Consider the following 20,731-nt stretch of genomic DNA (forward strand, 5'->3'; position numbering starts at 1 on the left):
CCCCTGGACTTGGCTGGGGCTGGCTCTAGTGTCCCGCCTTCTATGACAAATTCGCGGGCGTAAAGGGAAATACCTCTTCTAGGGATCTGGAGCCTGGGAATTTAAGTAACCCTGACATCAGCGCTTCCTCCTTTTAGTGAGGCTTCAGGGGACAGGCGTATTTGGGGTGGCCGGCGGGCGGTCTGAGATGTTTTTTGGTGGAATGAGACAATGGCAACTACAAGAAGTGGTAGCTTGGAGACGCTTTTTCAGAATCGTATGTAAATGTAAATAAAAGAATCTTTGGAAAACTTTGCTGTTTGTGATATGAAACAGAAAGGAAAAACGGCGGGCTTACTGGGAAATGCAGTGTCGAAAGGCAGATTCCCCGGGAGCCCTCTTCCTGCCGCTATGTATGTGCATGGGTGTGTGTGTGTGTGCGTGTGTGTGTATGGGGTGTGTGTGTATATATGGTGTGTATTTGGTATATGTATACGTGGTGTGTGTGGTACATGTGTGTATATGATGTGTGTGTCGTGTGTTGTATGTGGTGTGTGTGCGTGGTGTGTTGTGTGTATGTGGTGTGTGTGTGGTATGTTGGCTGGGGGAAAGGAGGTTTGCTGGTGTGTGGAGAAAGTGAAGTAGGAAGTATATAGGCTTCAGTTTCCCCAGCCATAAATAGGGACGATAATAACCACTTTGTTCACCGTCAGCTCTAGCCAAAATGGGGTGGGGTGGGCAGCCATGCACAGAGAGATTAGGAAAAGGGGTCTGAAATCAGTGATCACATTTACATATTCATATTCTGTCTCCCACCATTCTTTCAGTAAATAATAGGAGGAAAGAGATGAACTATAAAACTAGGCACATTTTTTTAATGAACTACAAACTAAATTACAAATAACGTTAATAGCAAGAGCACTGAAGGACAAGGGTGACAGACAAATCATAAACAAAAAAAATGCTTTTTTTTTTTTTTTAGCACTGTCATTACAAAATCACAAGGTGCACATGGCAACAAATCCACCCACTATGACCAAAAAAAAAAAAAAAAAAAGCCAACTCCACTACTGGATATAACCTGAAATATAAATATAATTGTTCATCCTTCTTTTAAAGAAATATTTTTACCCATGCCCTCACTCAATCACAGCCCTGAAAAAGTGTCAGCATTCTCAAAATGATGCGTAAACCCTAACCTCTAACTCCTATGGGGTAGCAGGTGGACTTCAGATGAAAATGGGATCAGGGATCCCTGGCAACTAAAGAACTAAGAATACTAAAAGGAAGAGAAAAATTCAAACATCTCTCACCTGCCTCATAAGGCCATGGTGAAGCAATAGATTGGAATGAAGCACAATCCCTGTCCCAGGGCCTCCCAGATTCCTCATGCCTGTAGAAGGGACAAACAAGGGGACTGGGGCCAATCATTTTTCTGCAGCCCCACCCAGGCTGAGTCTTCAGTCTCACAGCCTATTAGGTGAGGCAAAACACTAACTAGGGTATCAACTGATTGGATCTATTTTTTCAACCAAATTCTTTAAAATAGACTCCTCCCAGTGGTTTTATTTTACGTGGTTCTCAAAAGCTCCAACTTAGCCCCTGCTATCATTTGGCCTTTATAAACATTGTGGCAGCAGGAGGCTTGGGATCCTGGTCATCCCAAACACTGGAAATAATAATTATGGGGCATTCAGAGATTGGTACGGCAAATCTAATGTGTAGGAAGGCTTTTTTTTATTATTTTTATACCAACCCTCTTCAGCAATAACTAAGAGAAGGGGGAAAGTGTGGTGGAGGCTAACTTAAGTGCATCTAATACTGAAACTTCCTTTCATTTTCACCGGTTCCTCCCTTTCACCCCTGTATTCCCAGAGTTGGCTGGCCAAGACTAGAAGGTGAGTGTTTAAGGCAAGATCAGAGGGCCCACCTGAGTCCAAATAGCCCAAGGCCAAGCCAGGTCAAGCCCACACTGGAGGAGAGGGTGAGATTAGGGCTGGGGGCTTCAAGAAGGCTATCAGAGTCGAAGATGGGGTACTGGCTTGGTCACATCCTGGAAGAAAGGGTGAGCCAGGGCTGCCTTGGCCGAGATCCGCTTGTTAGGGTCGTAGTGCAGCATTTGCTAGAGGGAGAGATGTATGTTGACTTCAATGATGTGATAGTGGACTAAATGGGCAGCAGGTGTTCCCAGAAATCAGGAAACCAGAACTCTTTCTACCCAAGGCAGAATTCTCACTTCCATCCTCCCATAGCTGAATCAGTGTGCCAACAGGGAGAGCAGGAACCAGGGAAATGAAATACTGAGGCCCAGATTTCAGGGTCTCATCCTTCCTTCATCCTGGAAAAGCCTTTCCCTGAGAGAAATGAATAAGGGAAAACAGGTGCCCACTCTCACCGATAACAAGCTCCGTCCATCTTCATCCAGGGGAGGTACAACTTTACTAAAATCTTGCCGGGCCCACTTGGGGAAACTTGGCTTGTAATCAGGCATAGAAGTAACTCCTGGCCACACCACCTCATCTGGGGTCCCCAGAGTCCGAAAGATCCGGAAGAGCTGGTCAATCTCAGAATCTCCAGGGAATAGGGCCCGGCGAGTCACCTGAAAATGGGGAAAGAGGAAATACCAAGACCCACGTTGACGTCAGTCAAAACTCTCCTCTATACAAAGGAATTCCCACAGACAGTAAAAGGTCAGCAGGGTCCCATGACTCCCTCCCCAGGGCCTTTCATGGGGTCAGTCACAGAGAACCTGAGACAATGAAGTCCCTTCATCTGTCTCCTCGCCCCCGCCTTCCTTCCCCCAACCATGGCTTTGCAGATCCCCAAGGCTGGGTGGGTCTGGGAGGGGGTGAATGTCTGGGGTGCCACTGACGTGTAGCAAAGGTATCCCAAGCCAGTCACGGGGTATGGGGTAGACACTGTGGTCATCCCCCAACCTTGTGATGCAGCCACTTCTAGATAGGAGCACAGCGGGCAGAGACCCTGTCTTCCATTTCTTCTGTGTTCCCCACAGCACCTAGCATGGTGCTGGGTACCCACTAGGTGCTTAGCAAATATTTTTTGATGAATTGAGAGGAATATGGACAACTGTAAGGTAATACACTGGGGGATAAATGCACATTACCTATGTATAGGCTAATGGTCTTTAAGCTCTTGGTTACAACCAAGATAAAAGACAATAAAACATTGCTGATTTGAAGACTCAGTCTACTGCACTGCACTGTTGTATTAAAGGAGACGGGAGCTTCTACATAAAGCCAGGCCTCAAGGATTCTTCAGTCTGAAAAGCCAGAGATTGAAGGGGGACATGATCTAAATCTTTTTTTTTTTTTGAGATGGAATCTCATCCTGTTGCCCAGGCTGGAGTGCAGTGGTGTGATCTCGGCTCACTGCAACCTCCAACCCCCGGGTTCAACCGATTCTCCTGCCTTGGCCTCCCAAGTAGCTGGGATTACAGGTGTGTAATCCCAAGTAGCCACACCTGACTAATTTTTGTATTTTTAGTAGAGACGGGATTTTACCATGTTGGCCAGGCTGGTCTGGAACTCCTGACCTCAGGTGATCCACCTACCTCAGTCTCCCAAAGTGCTGGGATTACAGGTGTGAGCCACTGCACCCTGCCTAAATCTGCAGTTTAAATGAAGGGTGTGGGTAAAGTGACCACAGTTGTCTTCACTACATTGCTGGCACCATACAACAAGGTCTACAAGCCTTGAAATGAAGGCCTGAAATAAAAGAGGCACTAAATGGAATCATTCTCCCAAATATATGCAGACTACAGCTAAAACAGCTGCAGAAATGCTTTACCTCAGGGATAAGAGATGTATACTAGGTACTAAGGCTGTTTTAGGATATCCCAACATTGTGGTTGATATCAGGGCAACAGTTGCATCCTTTCCTACCATTCCCCTTGGTGCTACTTTAGAGAGAGAACCCTGTGATAGAAGGGCCATAGGTCTGGGCCAAGAAACAGTTCTGTTGTTCTTGGATGTGGGGAGGAGGGGGAGGGGGCTGGGTGGAACTTGGGCAATCCTCCATACCATCTCAGCAAAGATGCAGCCCAGGCTCCAGATGTCCACGGCTGTGGAGTAATATTTGCAGCCCAGGAGGATTTCAGGAGCTCGGTACCACAGGGTCACCACCTGAGGGACAGGAATAGGGAGTGGCGAGGTGGTTTATAGGGTATGGAAATTCCCGCATCTCAGTTCCTCAACACTACTCTGCTTACTCTTGGCCTCTTAACAAGCAGTTTCCTTCCCTCCATCTTTCCCCTCCCACTGATTTCCAGTCCATAGTTCTGGACTGAACTCCCAATTTGAGATCTTCCTGGAAAAACTTGAGACAAATTGGTCATAATTTTATGTCTAAATTTTTTCTTTTTGTAGATTTGTAGAGATGGGGTCTCGATATGTTGCCCATGATGGTCTCGAACTCCTGGGCTCAAATGATCCTCCCACCTCAGCCTCCCAAAGTACTGGTATTACAGGCGTGAGCCCAGTTAGCAACACAGTATGAATTCCATGCATACCCTAAGACTCTTTAGGATGTCAAGAGATTATTTCTACCTAGTAAGAAACTGTTAGCCAGATATTTTTAGTAACTTTGTGAATACCCTAGTTAACACCTCTTGGGAAGCTCAGAGAAAAAAGACATAAAGGGACTCACCTCATGGGTGTAAGTACGAACAGGGACTCCAAAAGCTCTGGCTAGTCCAAAGTCTGCTAGCTTGATGGCCCCCTCTGTGTTAATAAGCAGATTCTGAGGTTTAAGGTCTCGGTGGAGGACCCGATGAGAATGGCAGAAAGCTAGGCCCTGGAGCAGCTGGAACAGATAGCTCTGACAAAGGAGAAAGAGAGGACGGTGTTTCTCCATTACAGTGAGCAGATTGGGTTTGCTCTGTGCCCCCCAAACTCTACTAAAGCCTTTACTATGTTGGATTATAGTTACATATTTACAAGCTATTTCTCCCAATGGACTGTCAGCCCAGACAGGATAAGGACCAAGTCTTATTCAATTTTGCATCCCTTTTCTTTTTTTTTTTTTTTTTTTTTTTTTTTTGAGATGGAGTCTCGCTTTGTCACCCAGGCTAGAGTGCAGTGGCACGATCTCGGCTCACTGCAAGCTCTGCCTCCCGGGTTCATGCCATTCTCCTGCCTCAGCCTCCCAAGTAGCTGGGACTACAGGTGTCTGCCACCACGCCCGGCTAATTTTTTTTGTATTTTTAGTAGAGAAAGGGTTTCACCGTGTTAGCCAGGATGGTCTCGATCTCCTGACCTCGTGATCCACCCGCCTCGGCCTCCCAAAGCGCTGGGATTACAGGCGTGAGCCACCGCGCCCGGCCTTGCATCCCTTTTCTGTATGCTGTGCATTGAACAAATGTTTGTCAATAGATTGAAAGTAGCTCTGGGAGTGAAGAATCCAGCCCTAAAATAGGCAATAGAGACTCACTAGCTAGTTCTTCCACCAAACGGAAGGGCTTTTTGGAGGAATTTACCAAGTGCTCTCAAATCCCGTTTATCTGAGTTTCATCTGACCTCCCACCTGAGTTGCTAGGTTGACTCACTAGAGTTTCAACTTTGATTGTTCAGTCCAACCCTAGGGTTAATGAATATAATGAGCAGGGAAGGAGACACAAAAAGAAGGGGAGTGTGTGTGTGTATAGGAGATGAGGGCTCAGAAGGAGGCCAAGATCATAAAATATCACCCTGAATTGCCTGCCACCAGTCCCCCAAGATATGCCCATGATGGGAGGAGCTGATGAGAAGCATTACCTTGATGAGGGGAAGAGGAATGCCAGTGAGAGCAGAGGCATCCATGAATTTCTTGAGATCTTGGTGCAGAAATTCAAAAACCAGGTAGAGTTTATTTTCTGTGTGAATGACATCCAGCAGCCTAGAGAAGGAAAGTTTGAGGAAATGGAGGTGCGAGAGAGAGAGAAATGCCCACACTGTACAGACAGAACTTATCCTCCTTTCCAGCTGGATCACCTCTCAGACACATACTTACTTGACAATATTAGGATGGTTAAGCTCCTTAAGCAGAGAGATCTCTCGGATGGCAGTACTGGGCACACCCTCAGTCTCACTTGGAGAGGTGGGGAAAGCAGAGATGGGAATATGGTTACAAATATTCCTTTTCCCCCCACCTAGTCATTTCTTTCCCCCAAGGAGACACCACCCAGCACCCCCTAGGAAAGTGAGAGAAGAGAAAGGGTGATGGTAAGAGCTAATTCTTGGGTAGTCAAGGTGTGGCTTTTGGACATATTAAGGTCATTATCTCCTCTTTTCCCAGGGGTAGGTAAGTAAGGCCGCCTGGTTAAGGTGAAGCAGGGAGACTGTAATGGGGGGAAAAAAATGCAGGAGTAGCCCCCAGCCTTCCCAGAGGGGCCAGTGAGGTTCAACTGCCATTCTTTGGAAAGAAGAGAGAATTCTAAGGTGAGGGTGGGGCAGTGAAGAGGGCTGTTCATTCAGAAAGGCGATTCTCGCCGGTTCCCACATAACTCCACTCCATGGAGTCTTGGACCTCATCTCAGAGACCTCCTTTCTCTCCCCGAGTCTGTAGTCGCACATTTGGGGGCACGATCCGGCTCAGTTTGGGAAGAAAGTTTTCCATGGATTCCACACCACCCTATACTCTCCCAGGGAGTATAAGTATACTCTCCACCTTCTACTGGCCCCCAACCCACCTCTCCACTTCTAAAGAAGTCTCTCCCTGCTCTCTTCCGGTCCCTGGACGGCTACTCGCCCGTGGGCGGTTGGGGGGGACAATCAAGGAGGTCCCCAGTTAGGAGTCCCGGGTACAGAGGCCACTCACGTGTCCAGGCGGATTTTCTTAAGCGCCACCACTTCTCCCGTCAACTTGTTTCTGGCTTTGTACACAACTCCGTAAGTGCCCTCTCCGATCTTTTCCACCTTTTGGAAGTTCTCCATGAAGCGCCAGCAAGTAGGGTCAGCCCGGCCCTGGAGCGGGGGCCTGGGAACCCTGCAGAAGGCGGACCCTGGCTCTCGGGGGCCGAGGAGGGGGAAACAGGGCCCAGTACCGTGGCCCCGGGTCGGGATGGAACGCAGTACACCTCTCGCTGTTGTCAATTTGGCCAACTTGAAACAATGTTGCCGCCTCCCCCCGAGTTCCCGACCGCCACCAGAGGCCCCGCCCCTGCTTCCCGCGTTTCCCTGGCTCCGCCCCCAGGCCTTTCTATTGGTCAACGTCAGAGCCGGGGGGCGAGCCCAGCGCTCCTCCCCGCAAATGACCCCGCCCCAGGCAAGTTTGGTTCCTGGGGGCTAGACAAGTTTCTTCCCCGGTGGGGCGGCTGAACACTCTTCCCAAGTACCTACTTTGGGTCCAAGTTTCCTACCTATGTCTCTAGTCTGTAGGGATTTCTTGATTTCTAACTCACTATTTTCACCACTCCTGGGGAAAATATGTATCGACCTAAGGTTAAATTCCACCTGGCCCAGGAGCCTCCTTTGGAAAGCAGGAAGCCAGGAATCTCCTTGCAAAGGAATCCTCGGCCTCAGAGGAGTCGATGCCTCTCTGCCTCATAGCCTACCCCGACACTGTCTCTGTTTTGGGATGCAGAGTTCTGTTTCTGTCTTTTTGAGAAGTTCCCGGTTTAATTCACTCTCCCATGATAAACTGTTGTGTCTGGTATGTGTTATGCAGCTGCCTATCAGTTAGCTCTTGCCCGGGAGTGTATCAAGATGAGAGTGACCCAGTGAAACCAGAAACTGTCATTGAGTAGCAGGATGGGAAAGCAATGTCTAGGGACCAGGATCCCTTTGTCAGTTTTTCCTTTTTCCTCTCCTCCGGCCCCTCCCAGGCCTTCTCTGAGGGAGAAGAGGAAGGGCTATGCAAATGAGCACCCTTTTCTTATATAGGGGCCTATCCCAGTCCCCCCAGTGCCTTTGGTTGCTGGAGGGAAGAACACAATGGATCTGGTGCTAAAAAGATGCCTTCTTCATTTGGCTGTGATAGGTGCTTTGCTGGCTGTGGGGGCTACAAAAGGTATGTGTGGATATGTGGACATGAGCAGGTGTGAACAGGGGGATGAATTCCCCCTGCTCTGGTTTCTGTCCTCCTAATGGGAGATAGCGGCAATATTTCAGGCATCTCCCACTCATTTGATTTAGTGAGGATGTGGGCACCTGGGCTCCCTCCCTATATGGAGATTTGGGATTTAGCCTGAAAATAATCTCATATGCTTGGAGAGGCAGAAGGATAGAAGGTCTCTGTGGCACTGATTCTGAGGCTTCCTTGGCAATGAGCTGGAGCAGGGGCTCCAAAGGGGTGAAATGTGCGGGAGACTCTTCTAGGAAACATCTCTTGGGGTAGGAGATTTAAAGTGGGGAGTCAGAGAATGTGGTATTGGGTAAGAACACTAAGGAGATACAATCCTCTCCTCTTGGGATGGGTACGGGTGAACACAGCCCAGACCTTTTGTTCTGGGGCTGGGAGAGATAGGCAGAGGGGTCTCAGCTGAGCATCACATGAAAGGGCTCTGGGGGATTGGGCCTCGTGACAGGAGCAAGGGGCGGGGGTGGGGTGGTGAGAGGGTCTGGAATGTCCCGTGCTGCTCTGAGGAGAGTTGGAAGTGGAGAAAGAATGGGGTATCTTATGACTTCTCTTGCTGTAGTGGTGGGATGCTCAATAGATGATTCCAGATCCTCTCCCAGCAGAGTCAACTAGGGTTACAGCACACATTAGAAAGGGGATGAGGCCGGGCGCGGTGGCTCATGCCTATAATCCCAGCACTTTGGGAGGCTGAAGCGGGTGGATCACGAGGTCAGGAGTTCGAGACCAGCCTGGCCAATATGGTGAAACCCTGTCTCTACTAAAAGTACAAAAATTAGCCAGGCATGGTGGCACATGCCTGTAGTCCCAGCTACTCAGAAGGCTGAGGCAGGAGAATCACTTGAACCCGGAAGGCGGAGGTTGCAGTGAGCCAAGATCACGCCACTGCACTCCAGCCTGGGTGACAGAGCGAGTCTCCGTCTCAAAAAAAAAAAAAAAGAAAGGGGATGAGGCCCGGCACAGTAACTCATGTCTGTAATCCTAGCACTTTGAGAGGCTGAGACGGATGGATCACTTGAGGTCAGACCAGCCTGGCCAATATGGTGAAACCCCATCTCCACTAAAAATACAAAACTTAGCTGGGCATGGTGGTACACACCTGTAATCCCAACTACTTGGGAGGCTGAGGCACGAGAATTGCTTGAACCTGGGAGGCAGAGGTTGCAGTGAGCCGAGATCACACCACTGCATTCCAGCCTGGGCAACAGAGCAAGACTCTGTCTCAAAAAAATAGAAAAGAAAAGAAAAGAAAAGAAGAGAAAGGAGATGAGGAGGCCGGGTGTGGTGGCTCACACCTGTAATCCCAGCACTTTGGGAGGCTGTGGCCATAGGATTGCTTGAGCCCAGGAGTTCAAGACCAGCCTGAGCAACATAGTGAGACCCTGTCTGTACAAAAAGTAAAAAAATTAGCCAGGCCTAGGCCAGGCTTGGTGGCTCACGCCTGTAATCCCAGCACTTTGCGAGGCCAAGGCAGGTGGATCAGCTGAAGTTGGGAGTTTGAGACCAGCCTGACCAACAACCCAGTCTCTACTAAAAATACAAAATTAGCTGGGCGTGGTGGCACATGCCTGTAATCCCAGCCACTCAGGAGGCTGAGGCAGGAGAATCGCTTGAACCCGGGAGGCGGAGGTTGTAGTAAGCTGAGATCATGCCATTGTACTCCAGCCTTCCAGCCCGGGCAACAAGAGTGAAACTCTATCTCAAAAAAAAAAAAAAAAAAAATTAGCCGGGCCTGGTGGTGAGCACCTGTAGTCCTAGCTACTTGGGAAGCTAATCAGGAAGATGGCTTCAGCCTAGGAGTTTGAGGCTGCAGTGAGCGATGAACGTGCCACTGCACGCAGGGAAAGAGAGCAAAACCCTGTATCAAAAGGAAAGGAAAGGGGAAAGGAAGAGGGAAAGGAAAGGGAAGGAAGTTTCTGCAGGAAAGGGAAAAATGGGGTGAGGGTAGTTTTTGCTGTGCTGAAGTATATACAGAAAGGAGAGGAGAGGGGAGGGAAGCGGAGGGAAGAGAGGTTTCTGCAGGAAAGGGAAAAATGGGGTGAGGGTAGTTTCTGCTGTGCTGAAATATATACATTATATCCCAGCCCCACTTTCTCCCTAGATGTTTAGTCTCACAGATTTCTAGGAAGCTCTCCTTGATCTGATTTTCCTCGCTGTGCTGCAGTTTCGAGTCTTTTTCTTTTACTATATTCCTTAATGTATCCTGGAAAGAGTCTGTTCACACCCACCCACCTAAGGCTCTTAACAAAAAGACTGTACTTATATTTTGGATCCTGATTTTAAAAATCGTAAGACATCTTTCCAGATATTCATGAAATTTTATATGGACTGAGTTTGATAATTTTGTCTAGCATGAAATGACATTGTGCTTATGCAAGAAAATACTCATATTTTTTAAATTTGTAGGGTTAAAAAAACACGATGTTTGGGATTTGCTTTTACATACTTTAGCCAAAACAAAAACAAAAACAACTAGTAAGGATAAACAAAGCAAATGTGGCAAGGTGTTGATAGTTGTTGGACCTGGGTGGGGCAGATGGAGGTCCAGCATATCCTTTTCTTCTCAGACCTCTCTTGGTCAGTTACAATAATTTTGTCTTCCCTGTCCCCATCCCCAATCTCTGCCAGCCTCTAATCCACCCTCCTCACTGCTTGCCATCATGATCTTTCTAAAACACAAATTTGATCATGTTCAAAAGTAAATTTTTGGCCGGGCGCGGTGGCTCACGCCTGTAATCCCAGCACTTTGGGAGGCCGAGGCGGGCGGATCACCTGAGGTCGGGAGTTCGAGGCTGGCCTGACCAATATGGAGAAACCCCGTCTCTACTAAAAATACAAAATTAGTCGGGCGTGGTGGCGCATGCCTCTCATCCCAGCTATTCGGAAGGCTGAAGCAGGAGAATCGCTTGAACCCAGGAGGCGGAGGTTGCAGCGAGCCGAGATCGCACCATTGGACTCCAGCCTGGACGACAGAGCGAGACTCCGTCTCAAAAAAAAAAAAAAAAAAAAAAAAAACAAAAGTAAATTTTTTTTTTTTTTGAGATGGAGTCTCACTCTGTAGCCCAGGCTGGAGTGCAGTGGCGTGATCTCAGCTCACTGCCACCTCCGCCTCCCAGGTTCAAGCAATTCTCCTGCCTCAGCCTCCTGAGTAGCTGGAACTACAGGTGCCTGCCACCACGCCTGGCTAATTTTTGTATTTTTAGTAGAGACAGGGTTTCACTTGGCCAAGCTTGTCTTGAACTCCTGACCTTGTGATCCACCTGCCTCAGCCTCTCAAAGTGCTGGGATTACAGACGTGAGCCACCGTGCCTCGCTAAAAGTAAATTTTATATTATGTGAATTATGTCTCGATTTAAAACAAAACAGGCCAGGCGCAGTGGCTCACGCCTATAATCCCAGCACTTTGGGAGGCCGAAGAGGATGGATCACTAGAGGTCAGGAGTTCGAGAAAAGCCTGGCCAACATGGTGAAACCATGAAACATTGCGAAACTAAAAATACAGAAATTAGTCGGGTGTGGTGGTGGGCACCTGTAGTCCCACCTACTTGGGAGGCTGAGGAACGAGAATTGCTTGAATCCAGGAAGTGGAGGCTATAGTGAGCCAAGATCATGCCACTGCATTCCAGCCTAGGGGGCAGAGTGAGACTCCATCTCAAAAAAAAAAAAAAAAAAGTAATAATAAATAAATACATAAGGGTTTTGTTTTTGTTTTTTTTTTTTTTTGAGATGGAGTCTTACTCTATTGCCGGCTGGAGTACATTGGTGCAATCTCAGCTCACTGCAATCTCTGCCTCCCGGTTTCAAGCAATTCTCCTTCCTCAGCCTCCTGAGTAGCTGGAACTACCGGTGCGCACCACCACCACGCCGGCTAATTTTTGTATTTTTAGTAGAGACGGGGTTTCCCCATGTTGGCCAGGATGGTCTCTGTCTCTTGACCTCATGATCCACCCGCCTCAGCCTCCCAAAGTGCTGGGATTACAGGCGTGAGCCACCACATCCAGCCGAATAAATGAGTTTTAAGGCCGGGCGCGGTGGCTCACGCCTGTAATCCCAGCACTTTGGGAGGCCAAGGCGGGCAGATCACGAGGTCAGGAGATCGAGACCATCCTGGCTAACACAGTGAAACCTCGTCTCTACTAAAAATACAAAAAATTAGCCGGGCGAGGTGGCGGGCGCCTGTAGTCCCAGCTACTCGGGAGGCTGAGGCAGGAGAATGGCGTGAACCCCAGGGAGCGGAGCCTGCAGTGAGCCCAGATCGCACCACTGCACTCCAGCCTGGGCGACAGCGAGACTCTGTCTCAAAAAAAAAAAATGAGTTTTAAAAATGCACTTCGGCCAGGCAAAGTGGCTCACGCCTGTAATCCCAGCACTTTGGGAGGCCGAGGCGGGCAGATCACCTAAGGTCAGGAGTTCAAGACCGGACCAACCAACATGGAGAAACCCCATCTCTACTAAAAATACAAAATTAGCCTGGCATGGTGGCACATGTCTGTAATCCCAGCTACTCGGGCGGCTGAGACAGGAGAATCGCTTGAACCCAGGAGACAGAGGTTGCAATGAGCTGAGATTGCACCATTGCACTCCAGCCTGGGCAACAACAGCGAAACTCCAATTCAAAAAAAAAAAAAAAAAAAATGCACTTTGAATGTGAGAATGAATGGGGTGACATGAATAGACTGCTATCCCTGAGAAGGAACTGAAAGGATCCTAGGGCCTTTCATGGCACATTCCTTTTAGGACCCAGAAACCAGGACTGGCTTGGTGTCTCAAGGCAACTCAGAACCAAAGCCTGGAACAGGCAGCTGTATCCAGAGTGGACAGAAGCCCAGAGACTTGACTGCTGGAGAGGTAGGAACTTGGAAGTTCCAGGGAAGGGCATGGTGGGAGTGGGATGAGGAAAAAAGCAAGATGAACTGCATTGAGTATAGCTTGTGAAGAAAAGGAGGGGAAACATATACAGGGAGGGGAAGCCCAGGAGTCCCAGCTAATGTAGCTTTCCTTCCCAGGTGGTCAAGTGTCCCTTAAGGTCAGTAATGATGGGCCTACACTGATTGGTGCAAATGCCTCCTTCTCTATTGCCTTGAACTTCCCTGGAAGCCAAAAGGTATTGCCAGATGGGCAAGTTATCTGGGTCAACAATACCATCATCAATGGTGAGTACTTCTCTATTCTAGGTCCTTATTCCTAGGGCTCAGGTTCCCTGGTATGCCCAGTGAGCTCAGGGCATGCCCCTTCCTCCTCTACTTTTTTTTTTCTTTTTTGAGACGGAGTGTCGCTCTGTCGCCCAGGCTGGAGTGCAGTGGCGCGATCTCGGCTCACTACAAGCTCCGCCTCCTGGGTTCACGCCATTCTCCTGCCTCAGCCTCCCGAGTAGCTGGATTACGGGCGCCTGCCACCATGCCCGACTAATTTTTTTTGTATTTTTAGTAGAGGCAGGGTTTCACCATGTTAGCCAGGATAGTCTCCATCTCTTGACCTTGTGATCCACCTGCCTCCGCCTCCCAAAGTTCTGGGATTACAGGTGTGAGCCATCGCACCCAGCCTCCTCCTCTACTTTTTAAAACAAGTTATATGTGTAATACATACGCATTGTAGTTAAAATTTAAAAACACAGAGAAGGCCGGGCGTGGTAGCTCACGCCTGTAATCACAGCACTTCAGGAGGCCGAGGCGGGCGGGTCACGAGGTCAGGAGATCGAGACCATCTTGGCTAACACGGTGAAACTCCGTCTCCACTAAAAAAAAAAATAAAATACAAAAAATTAGCCGGGTATGGTGGCAGGCGCATGTAGTCCCTGCTACTCGGGAGGCTGAGACAGGAGAATGGCGTGAACCCGGGAGGTGGAGCTTGCAGTGAGCTGAGATCATGCCACTGCACTCCAGCCTGGGCCACAGGGCGAGACTCCATCAAAAAAAAAAAAAAAAAAAAAAAACAGAAAGCAAAAAGAAAAGAAAATTACAGCTGTAGTCCCTGCTACTCAAGAGTCTCAGGTGGGAGGATCATGAGCCTGGGAGGTCGAGACTGCATGATCACGCCACTGCACTTCAGCCTGGGTGACAGAGTGAGACCCTGTCTCAAAAAGAAAAAAGAAAAAGAAAATTACAGTCCCTAAAGTGGAGGACAGCAGAATTCAGGGGACCTAGAAGTTGAACAGACCTATATTTAAACTTGTCCTTGGTATGTGACCTTGAGCAAGTTACTTGTTTTGTATTTCCATTTCTTTTTTCTTGTTTTTTTTTTTTTGAGACAGAGTCTGGCTGTGTCGCTCAGGCTGGAGTGCAGTGGCAGGATCTCAGCTCACTGCGACCTCCGCCTCTTGGGTTCAAGTGATCCTCCCACCTCAGCCTCCTGAGTAGCTGGGAGTAGCCTCCCAAGTAGCTGGTACAGGCACATGTTACCATGCCTGGCTAATTCTTTTGTATTTTTAGTAGAGACAAGGTTTCACCATGTTACCTAGGCTGGTCTCAAACTCCTGAGCTCAAGTGATCTGCCCACCTCATCGTGTTTCCATTTCCGAAGAAAAAAGGATTGTTGTAAGGATTAGAATGTGATAACATGTGTAAAGTACTTAATGTAATGTCTGCTCTAGCCTACAGTAAAGGCTAAATAACTGTTATCTAGTGCTGCTATTTATTTATGTATTTATTTTTGAGACAGAGTCTCGGTGTGCCGCCCAGGCTGGAGTGCAGTGGTGCGATCTTGGCTCACTGCAGCCTCCACCTCCCAGGTTCCAGCGATTCTCCTGCGTCAGCCCCCTGGGTAGCTGGGATTACAGGCTTCCGCCAGCACACCTGGCTAATTTTTGTATTTTTAGTAAAGACAGGGTTTTACCACGTTGGCCAGGCTGGTCTTGAACTCCTGACCTCAGGTGATTTAACCGCTTCGGATTCCCAGAGTGCTAGGATTACAGGTGTAAGCCACTGCGCCTGGCCCCCTAGTGCTGTTATTTTTATTCCACTAGCTAGAGCAAATCACTCTAAATATTTTGATATGTGGCTATATATATATATATATATACACACACACATATATCTTCTTTTTCATTTCTTTTTCTTATTTATTTATTTATTTATTTATTTATTTTAAAGTCAGGGTCCTTCTCTCTCTTCCAGGCTGGAGTACAGTGGTGCGATCGTAGCTAATTGCAGCCTCAACCTCCTGGGCTCAAGTGATCCTCCTTCCTCAGCCCCTAGAGTAGCTGGAACTACAGGTGCATACCACCACACCTGGCTAATTTTTTTTAAATGTATTTTGTAGAGACAGGGTCTTGCTATGTTGATCAGGCTGGTCTTGAATTCCCTGCCTCAAGCAGTCCTCCCACCTCAGCTTCCCAAAGTGCTGGGTTTATAGCCATGAGCCACCACACCTGGCCAATTAAATTATAGCTTCTGGCCAGGCACGGTGGTGCATGCCTGTAAACCCAGCACTTCGGGAGGCCGAGGCGGGAGGATTGCTTAAGCCTAGGAGTTCAAGACCAGCCCTGGCAACATAGCAAGACCCTGTCTCTACAAAAAAATAAAATTAGCTGGGTATGGTGGTGCACACCTGTAGTCCCAGCTACTCAGGAGGCTGAGATGGGAGGATTGCTTGACCCCGGGAGGTTGACACTCCAGTGAGCTGTGATCACACCACTGCAGTCCAGCCTGGATATCAGAGTAAGACCCTGTCTCTAAAAAAAAAAATGTAGTTTCCACACCCTCAACCCCCAACTACCACCTCAAATGGTTATACCATGGAGAATGTACTTTCTAGCTAGGGAATATTCCCAGAGCCCCTCTCTGATACCCTGGGAGCAATTTTAGGGGTTTTGGCATATAAAAAAGAATGCCAGGGTTTGAGAGTGACTCTGTATTTACCTTTCAGGGAGCCAGGTGTGGGGAGGACAGCCAGTGTATCCCCAGGAAACTGATGATGCCTGCGTCTTCCCTGATGGTGGACCTTGCCCATCTGGCCCTTGGTTTCAGAAGAGAAGCTTTGTTTATGTCTGGAAGACCTGGGGTGAGGGACTCCCTTCTCAGCCTGTCATCCACACTTGTGTTTACTTCTTTCTACCTGATCGCCTTTCTTTTGGCCGCCCCTTCCATCTTAACTTCTGTGATTTTCTCTAATCTTCATTTTCCTCTTGGATCTTTTCTCTTTCATAGCACTTAGCCCCCTTCAACTCTATCATAATTCTTTCTGGCAGCTCTTCCTCAATTGTAGTCCTACCCCATGGAATGCCTCATTAGGACCTCTTCCCTGTCCCCCCATATCACAGCCTTCCAAACACCCTCAGAAGTAATCATACCTCCTGACCTCCCATCTCCAGTGCCCTGTTTCTAAGCCTGTTCCTCAGTCCCCTTTGACCAGTAATCTCTTCTTCCTTGCTTTTCATACCAAAAACTTCAGGCCAATACTGGCAAGTTCTTGGGGGCCCAGTGTCTGGGCTGAGCATTGGGACAGGCAGGGCAATGCTGGGCACACACACCATGGAAGTGACTGTCTACCATCGCCGGGGATCCCAGAGCTATGTGCCTCTTGCTCATTCCAGCTCAGCCTTCACCATTACTGGTAAGGGTTTAGGAAGGGGCAAGGCCAGTCATAGGGCAAGAGAAGGCAGGGAGGCTTGGATGGACTGGAAAGGGGAAAGGTGAAATGCTGTGCAAACTTAAAGTAGAAGGGCCAGGAAGACCAAGGCAGAGAAATGTGAGGCTTAGTGCCAGTGAAGGGCCAGCCAGTCAGCTTGGGGTTGGAAGGCGTGGCTGTGAAAGGAGAAGCTGTGGCTCAGGCCTGGTTCTCACCTTTTCTGGCTCCAATCCCAGACCAGGTGCCTTTCTCTGTGAGCGTGTCCCAGCTGCGGGCCTTGGATGGAGGGAACAAGCACTTCCTGAGAAATCAGCCTCTGACCTTTGCCCTCCAGCTCCATGACCCCAGTGGCTATTTGGCTGAAGCTGACCTCTCCTACACCTGGGACTTTGGAGACAGTAGTGGAACCCTGATCTCTCGGGCAATTGTGGTCACTCATACTTACCTGGAGCCTGGCCCAGTCACTGCCCAGGTGGTCCTGCAGGCTGCCATTCCTCTTACCTCCTGTGGCTCCTCCCCAGTTCCAGGCACCACGGATGGGCACAGGCCAACTGCAGAGGCCCCTAACACCACAGCTGGCCAAGTGCCTACTACAGAAGTCATGGGTACTACACCTGGTCAGATGTCAACTGCAGAGCCCTCTGGAACCACATCTGTGCAGGTGCCAACCACTGAAGTCATAAGCACTACACCTGTGCAGATGCCAACTGCAGAGAGCACAGGTACGACACCTGAGAAGGTGCCAGTTTCAGAGGTCATGGGTACCACACTGGCAGAGATGTCAACTCCAGAGGCTATAGATATGACACCTGCAGAGGTATCAATTGTAGTGCCTTCTGGAACCACAGCTGCACAGGTAACAACTACAGAGTGGGTGGAGACCACAGCTGGAGAGCTACCTACATCTGAGCCTGAGGGTCCAGATGCCAGCTCAATCATGTCTACGGAAAGTATTACAGGTAAGAGTATCAGGGCGAATGAGGTTCGTGGAGGTGGGGTACCCTACTCTACTCTGTAAGTCTTACCCGGGACTCAGATGTTACCCAATCCTTTGCTTAGCACTGTAGTCCCTTCAGAGCTCTCACTGGCCTGGCTATAAAGCCCTCCAGTCTCTCTTACTGACATGGAATAGGTCTGGAGTTCAGGAAACCAAGGTCTTCCCCTAGGCCATGAGGGAAGAGCTTGTTGCTTTCTCTACTGCTGAGAACGGTTGGCGAGACCAGGGAACAGACTGTGATCATTTACATAATATTTATAGCTCATTTTCTGTTCAAGCATAAATGCACGAAAATCCTTCCCAGATTCCGAGATCCTGATCCTTCCATTTCCCAACCCTGGATTCCCATCCCAAAGCAAAAAGGGAGGAATGAAACAGTGATGCTTAAATGAGTTAATACATGTTGAATGTCTAGCCTAGGACCTGGCATATTGTGGGGTGTGATAAACATTTGAGGATTTTTTAAAACTCCAGTGCCACCCCTAACTCTGGAGGAGTCATTTTCTTCTTCTGGGCCTCAGTTTCCTTATCTATAGAATAAGGTTTCCCAGGTCTTATCTGATTCCAAGCCTGTGACTCCAGAATCCAGTAACTCTGGTTCAACCTGAAAAAATGCCTGCTTGGCCTCTGCCTCCAGATGAGTCATCTGTCTCTTGATCTTGCCTCCTTGATCCTCTCCTGCCAGGTTCCCTGGGCCCCCTGCTGGATAGTACGGCCACCTTAAGGCTGGTGAAGAGACAAGTCCCCCTGGATTGTGTTCTGTATCGATATGGTTCCTTTTCCGTCACCCTGGACATCGTCCGTGAGTCTTGCCTACTTTGGGGGCTGATGGAGGCAGCTGTGTGCTGCCCAGGGCTGGTCAGTGGAAGCACACCTTGGGAGGAATTACTCACCTAGATGGGAGGAATTACTCACCTAGATAGGAAGAATACCCAAATGCCAGAGTCCTCATTTGAAAGCACAGGGATGGGATTGGTGGAGCAGCCCTGGGGCTTTCCTGTCTCTGGGCTTTTGGGGAGGCCAGGTAGAGGAATCCTAACTTGATAATCTTGCAACTCTGCAGAGGGTATTGAAAGTGCCGAGATCCTGCAGGCTGTGCCATCCAGTGAGGGGGATGCATTTGAGCTGACTGTGTCCTGCCAAGGCGGGTGAGTGTCTCACTAGTGTGCTGGTAACTCTTGGGTTGACTGTTTCTCTGCTCTCTGGCATTTAGTGTCCCTTCCCAGATCCCTTTATATATGCTGACACCTCTTCCAGGCTGCCCAAGGAAGCCTGCATGGAGATCTCATCGCCAGGGTGCCAGCCCCCTGCCCAGCGGGTGTGCCAGCCTGTGCTACCCAGCCCAGCCTGCCAGCTGGTTCTGCACCAGATACTGAAGGGTGGCTCAGGGACATACTGCCTCAATGTGTCTCTGGCTGATGCCAGCAGCTTGGCAGTGGTCAGCACCCAGCTTATCATGCCTGGTAGGTCCTTGGACAAGAGCTAAGATGAGGAAGGGAGTGGACAGAAGGCAGCTGGCAAAGAGCAGACACTGAGTGAAGCAGTGCCTGGGATTCTTCTCACAGGTCAAGAAGCAGGCCTTGGGCAGGCTCCGCTGTTCGTGGGCATCTTGCTGGTGTTGATGGCTGTGGTCCTTGCATCTCTGATATATAGGTAAGGGCCTCATCACACAGCTCAGACCCCCTTATCCCTTATTATCACTACTCACTCTTCCTCAAGGGGAGAAGAAACCACCTCTCCCTTTGAGGAAGCATGGTGTCCAGGAAAGAGCCCAGGCTTGTAAGTTAGACAGACTTGGGCTGCAGTCTTGCCTGTGGAACCTGGGGGAAGTAGCTTAACCTGTCTAAGCCTCTGAAAAGTAGGTAAACTAATACTTGCCCTGTGGGGCTATTGTAAAGATTAGAAACAATGAGTAAAGCACCTGGCTCTGAAGCAAGAGTGCAATAATTGATATTAATGACTGTTGTTAATAATATGAAGAGTGGGGGCAGTTTGGGTAAACTGAATTTTCTTTTCTTTTTTTTTTTTTGAGGCAGAGTTTCACCCTTTTTGCTCAGGCTGGAGTATAGTGGCATAATCTTGGCTCACTGCAACCTCCACCTTCCAGTTTCAAGTGATTCTCCTGCTTCAGCTTCCCGAGTAGCTGGGATTTCAGGTGCCCGCCACCACACCTGGCTAATTTTTGTATTTTTAGTAAAGACAGGGTTTCACCATGTTGGCCAGGCTGGTCTCAAACTCCTGACCTCGTGATCTGCCCTCCTTGGCCTCCCAAAGTGCTGGGATTACAGGCGTGAGCCACCGTGCCTGGCCTGGGGTGAACTGAGTTTTCTACCTGCAAGAAGGGCAGATCCCCCAGGCCTGGGGTGGCATGGTCCTCAGGCAGGAAAGCTTACGGGGTGAGGGAGGAATGGACAGAGGTTACCACAGAAATAAGAGAGGGTAAACCCTGGAGGTGAGGAGAAGGGGAGGAAGCTAGGATTAAGGCTAAGCAGACTGGGATATGGGTGTGTTCCCTTCTTTGGAGAAGCACAGACAAGCTACCTTTGTCCATTGCTAACCAGTTTACCCCTTCTCCCAATATCAGGCGCAGACTTATGAAGCAAGACTTCTCCGTTCCCCAGCTGCCACATAGCAGCAGTCACTGGCTGCGTCTGCCCCGCATCTTCCGCTCTTGCCCCATTGGTGAAAACAGCCCACTCCTCAGTGGGCAGCAGGTCTGAGTATTCTCATATGATGCTGTGATTTTCCTGGAGTTGACAGAAACACCTATATTTCCCCCAGTCTTCCCTGGGAGACTACTATTAACTGAAATAAATACTCAGAGCCTGATGCTGGTTTTTCTGTTGCTTCTTGGGAGAATCTATGTCTTTTTTTTTTTTTTTTTTTGAGACGGAGTCTCGCTCTGTTGCCCAGGCTGGAGTGCAGTGGTGCAATCTCAGCTCACTGTAAGCTCCGCCTCCTGGGTTCACGCCATTCTCCTGCCTCAGCCTCTCCGAGTAGCTGGGACTACAGGCACCCGCCACTACGCCTGGCTAATTTTTTTGTATTTTTAGTAGAGACGGGGTTTCACCGTGGTCTCGATCTCCTGACCTCGTGATCCGCCCACCTCGGCCTCCCAAA

At 49.1% G+C, this 20,731-nt stretch overlaps 2 protein-coding genes across 11 annotated transcripts; one reads left to right on the forward strand and one right to left on the reverse strand.

Moving 5' to 3' along the window:
* Nucleotides 1–827: 827 nt before the first annotated feature.
* On the reverse strand, nucleotides 828–7,169 carry CDK2 (cyclin dependent kinase 2). Of its 5 annotated transcripts, XM_055248662.2 has the most exons (8): nucleotides 6,793–7,138; nucleotides 5,986–6,063; nucleotides 5,751–5,871; nucleotides 4,645–4,815; nucleotides 4,020–4,121; nucleotides 2,881–3,024; nucleotides 2,375–2,578; nucleotides 828–2,101 (listed from the first exon to the last, which is right to left on the reverse strand). In XM_055248662.2, exons 1-8 carry the CDS (start codon nucleotides 6,906–6,908, stop codon nucleotides 1,997–1,999), a joined length of 1,041 nt encoding a protein of 346 aa, XP_055104637.2. In that variant the 5' UTR covers nucleotides 6,909–7,138; the 3' UTR covers nucleotides 828–1,996. The 5 variants fall into 5 exon arrangements, with proteins under 5 accessions (XP_055104637.2, XP_055104638.2, XP_063477508.1 ...); XM_055248663.2 differs by lacking the exon at nucleotides 2,881–3,024 and having other exon boundaries at nucleotides 6,793–7,147; XM_063621438.1 differs by lacking the exons at nucleotides 2,881–3,024; nucleotides 5,986–6,063 and having other exon boundaries at nucleotides 6,793–7,169.
* Nucleotides 7,170–7,335: 166 nt separating this feature from the next.
* On the forward strand, nucleotides 7,336–20,440 carry PMEL (premelanosome protein). 6 transcript variants are annotated; one of them, XM_055247342.2, is made up of 12 exons: nucleotides 7,336–7,626; nucleotides 7,857–7,983; nucleotides 12,787–12,897; nucleotides 13,056–13,202; nucleotides 15,913–16,047; nucleotides 16,438–16,599; nucleotides 16,851–17,573; nucleotides 18,297–18,413; nucleotides 18,675–18,759; nucleotides 18,869–19,074; nucleotides 19,177–19,264; nucleotides 20,196–20,440. In XM_055247342.2, exons 1-12 carry the CDS (start codon nucleotides 7,336–7,338, stop codon nucleotides 20,329–20,331), a joined length of 2,328 nt encoding a protein of 775 aa, XP_055103317.2. In that variant the 3' UTR covers nucleotides 20,332–20,440. The 6 variants fall into 6 exon arrangements, with proteins under 6 accessions (XP_055103317.2, XP_063477478.1, XP_063477479.1 ...); XM_063621408.1 differs by lacking the exon at nucleotides 7,336–7,626 and having other exon boundaries at nucleotides 7,832–7,983; nucleotides 16,851–17,336; nucleotides 17,463–17,573; nucleotides 19,156–19,264; XM_063621409.1 differs by lacking the exon at nucleotides 7,336–7,626 and having other exon boundaries at nucleotides 7,832–7,983; nucleotides 16,851–17,336; nucleotides 17,463–17,573.
* Nucleotides 20,441–20,731: the final 291 nt, after the last annotated feature.

This window comes from Symphalangus syndactylus, chromosome 17 (assembly GCF_028878055.3).
Source record: "Symphalangus syndactylus isolate Jambi chromosome 17, NHGRI_mSymSyn1-v2.1_pri, whole genome shotgun sequence".
Classification (NCBI taxonomy): domain Eukaryota; kingdom Metazoa; phylum Chordata; class Mammalia; order Primates; family Hylobatidae; genus Symphalangus; species Symphalangus syndactylus.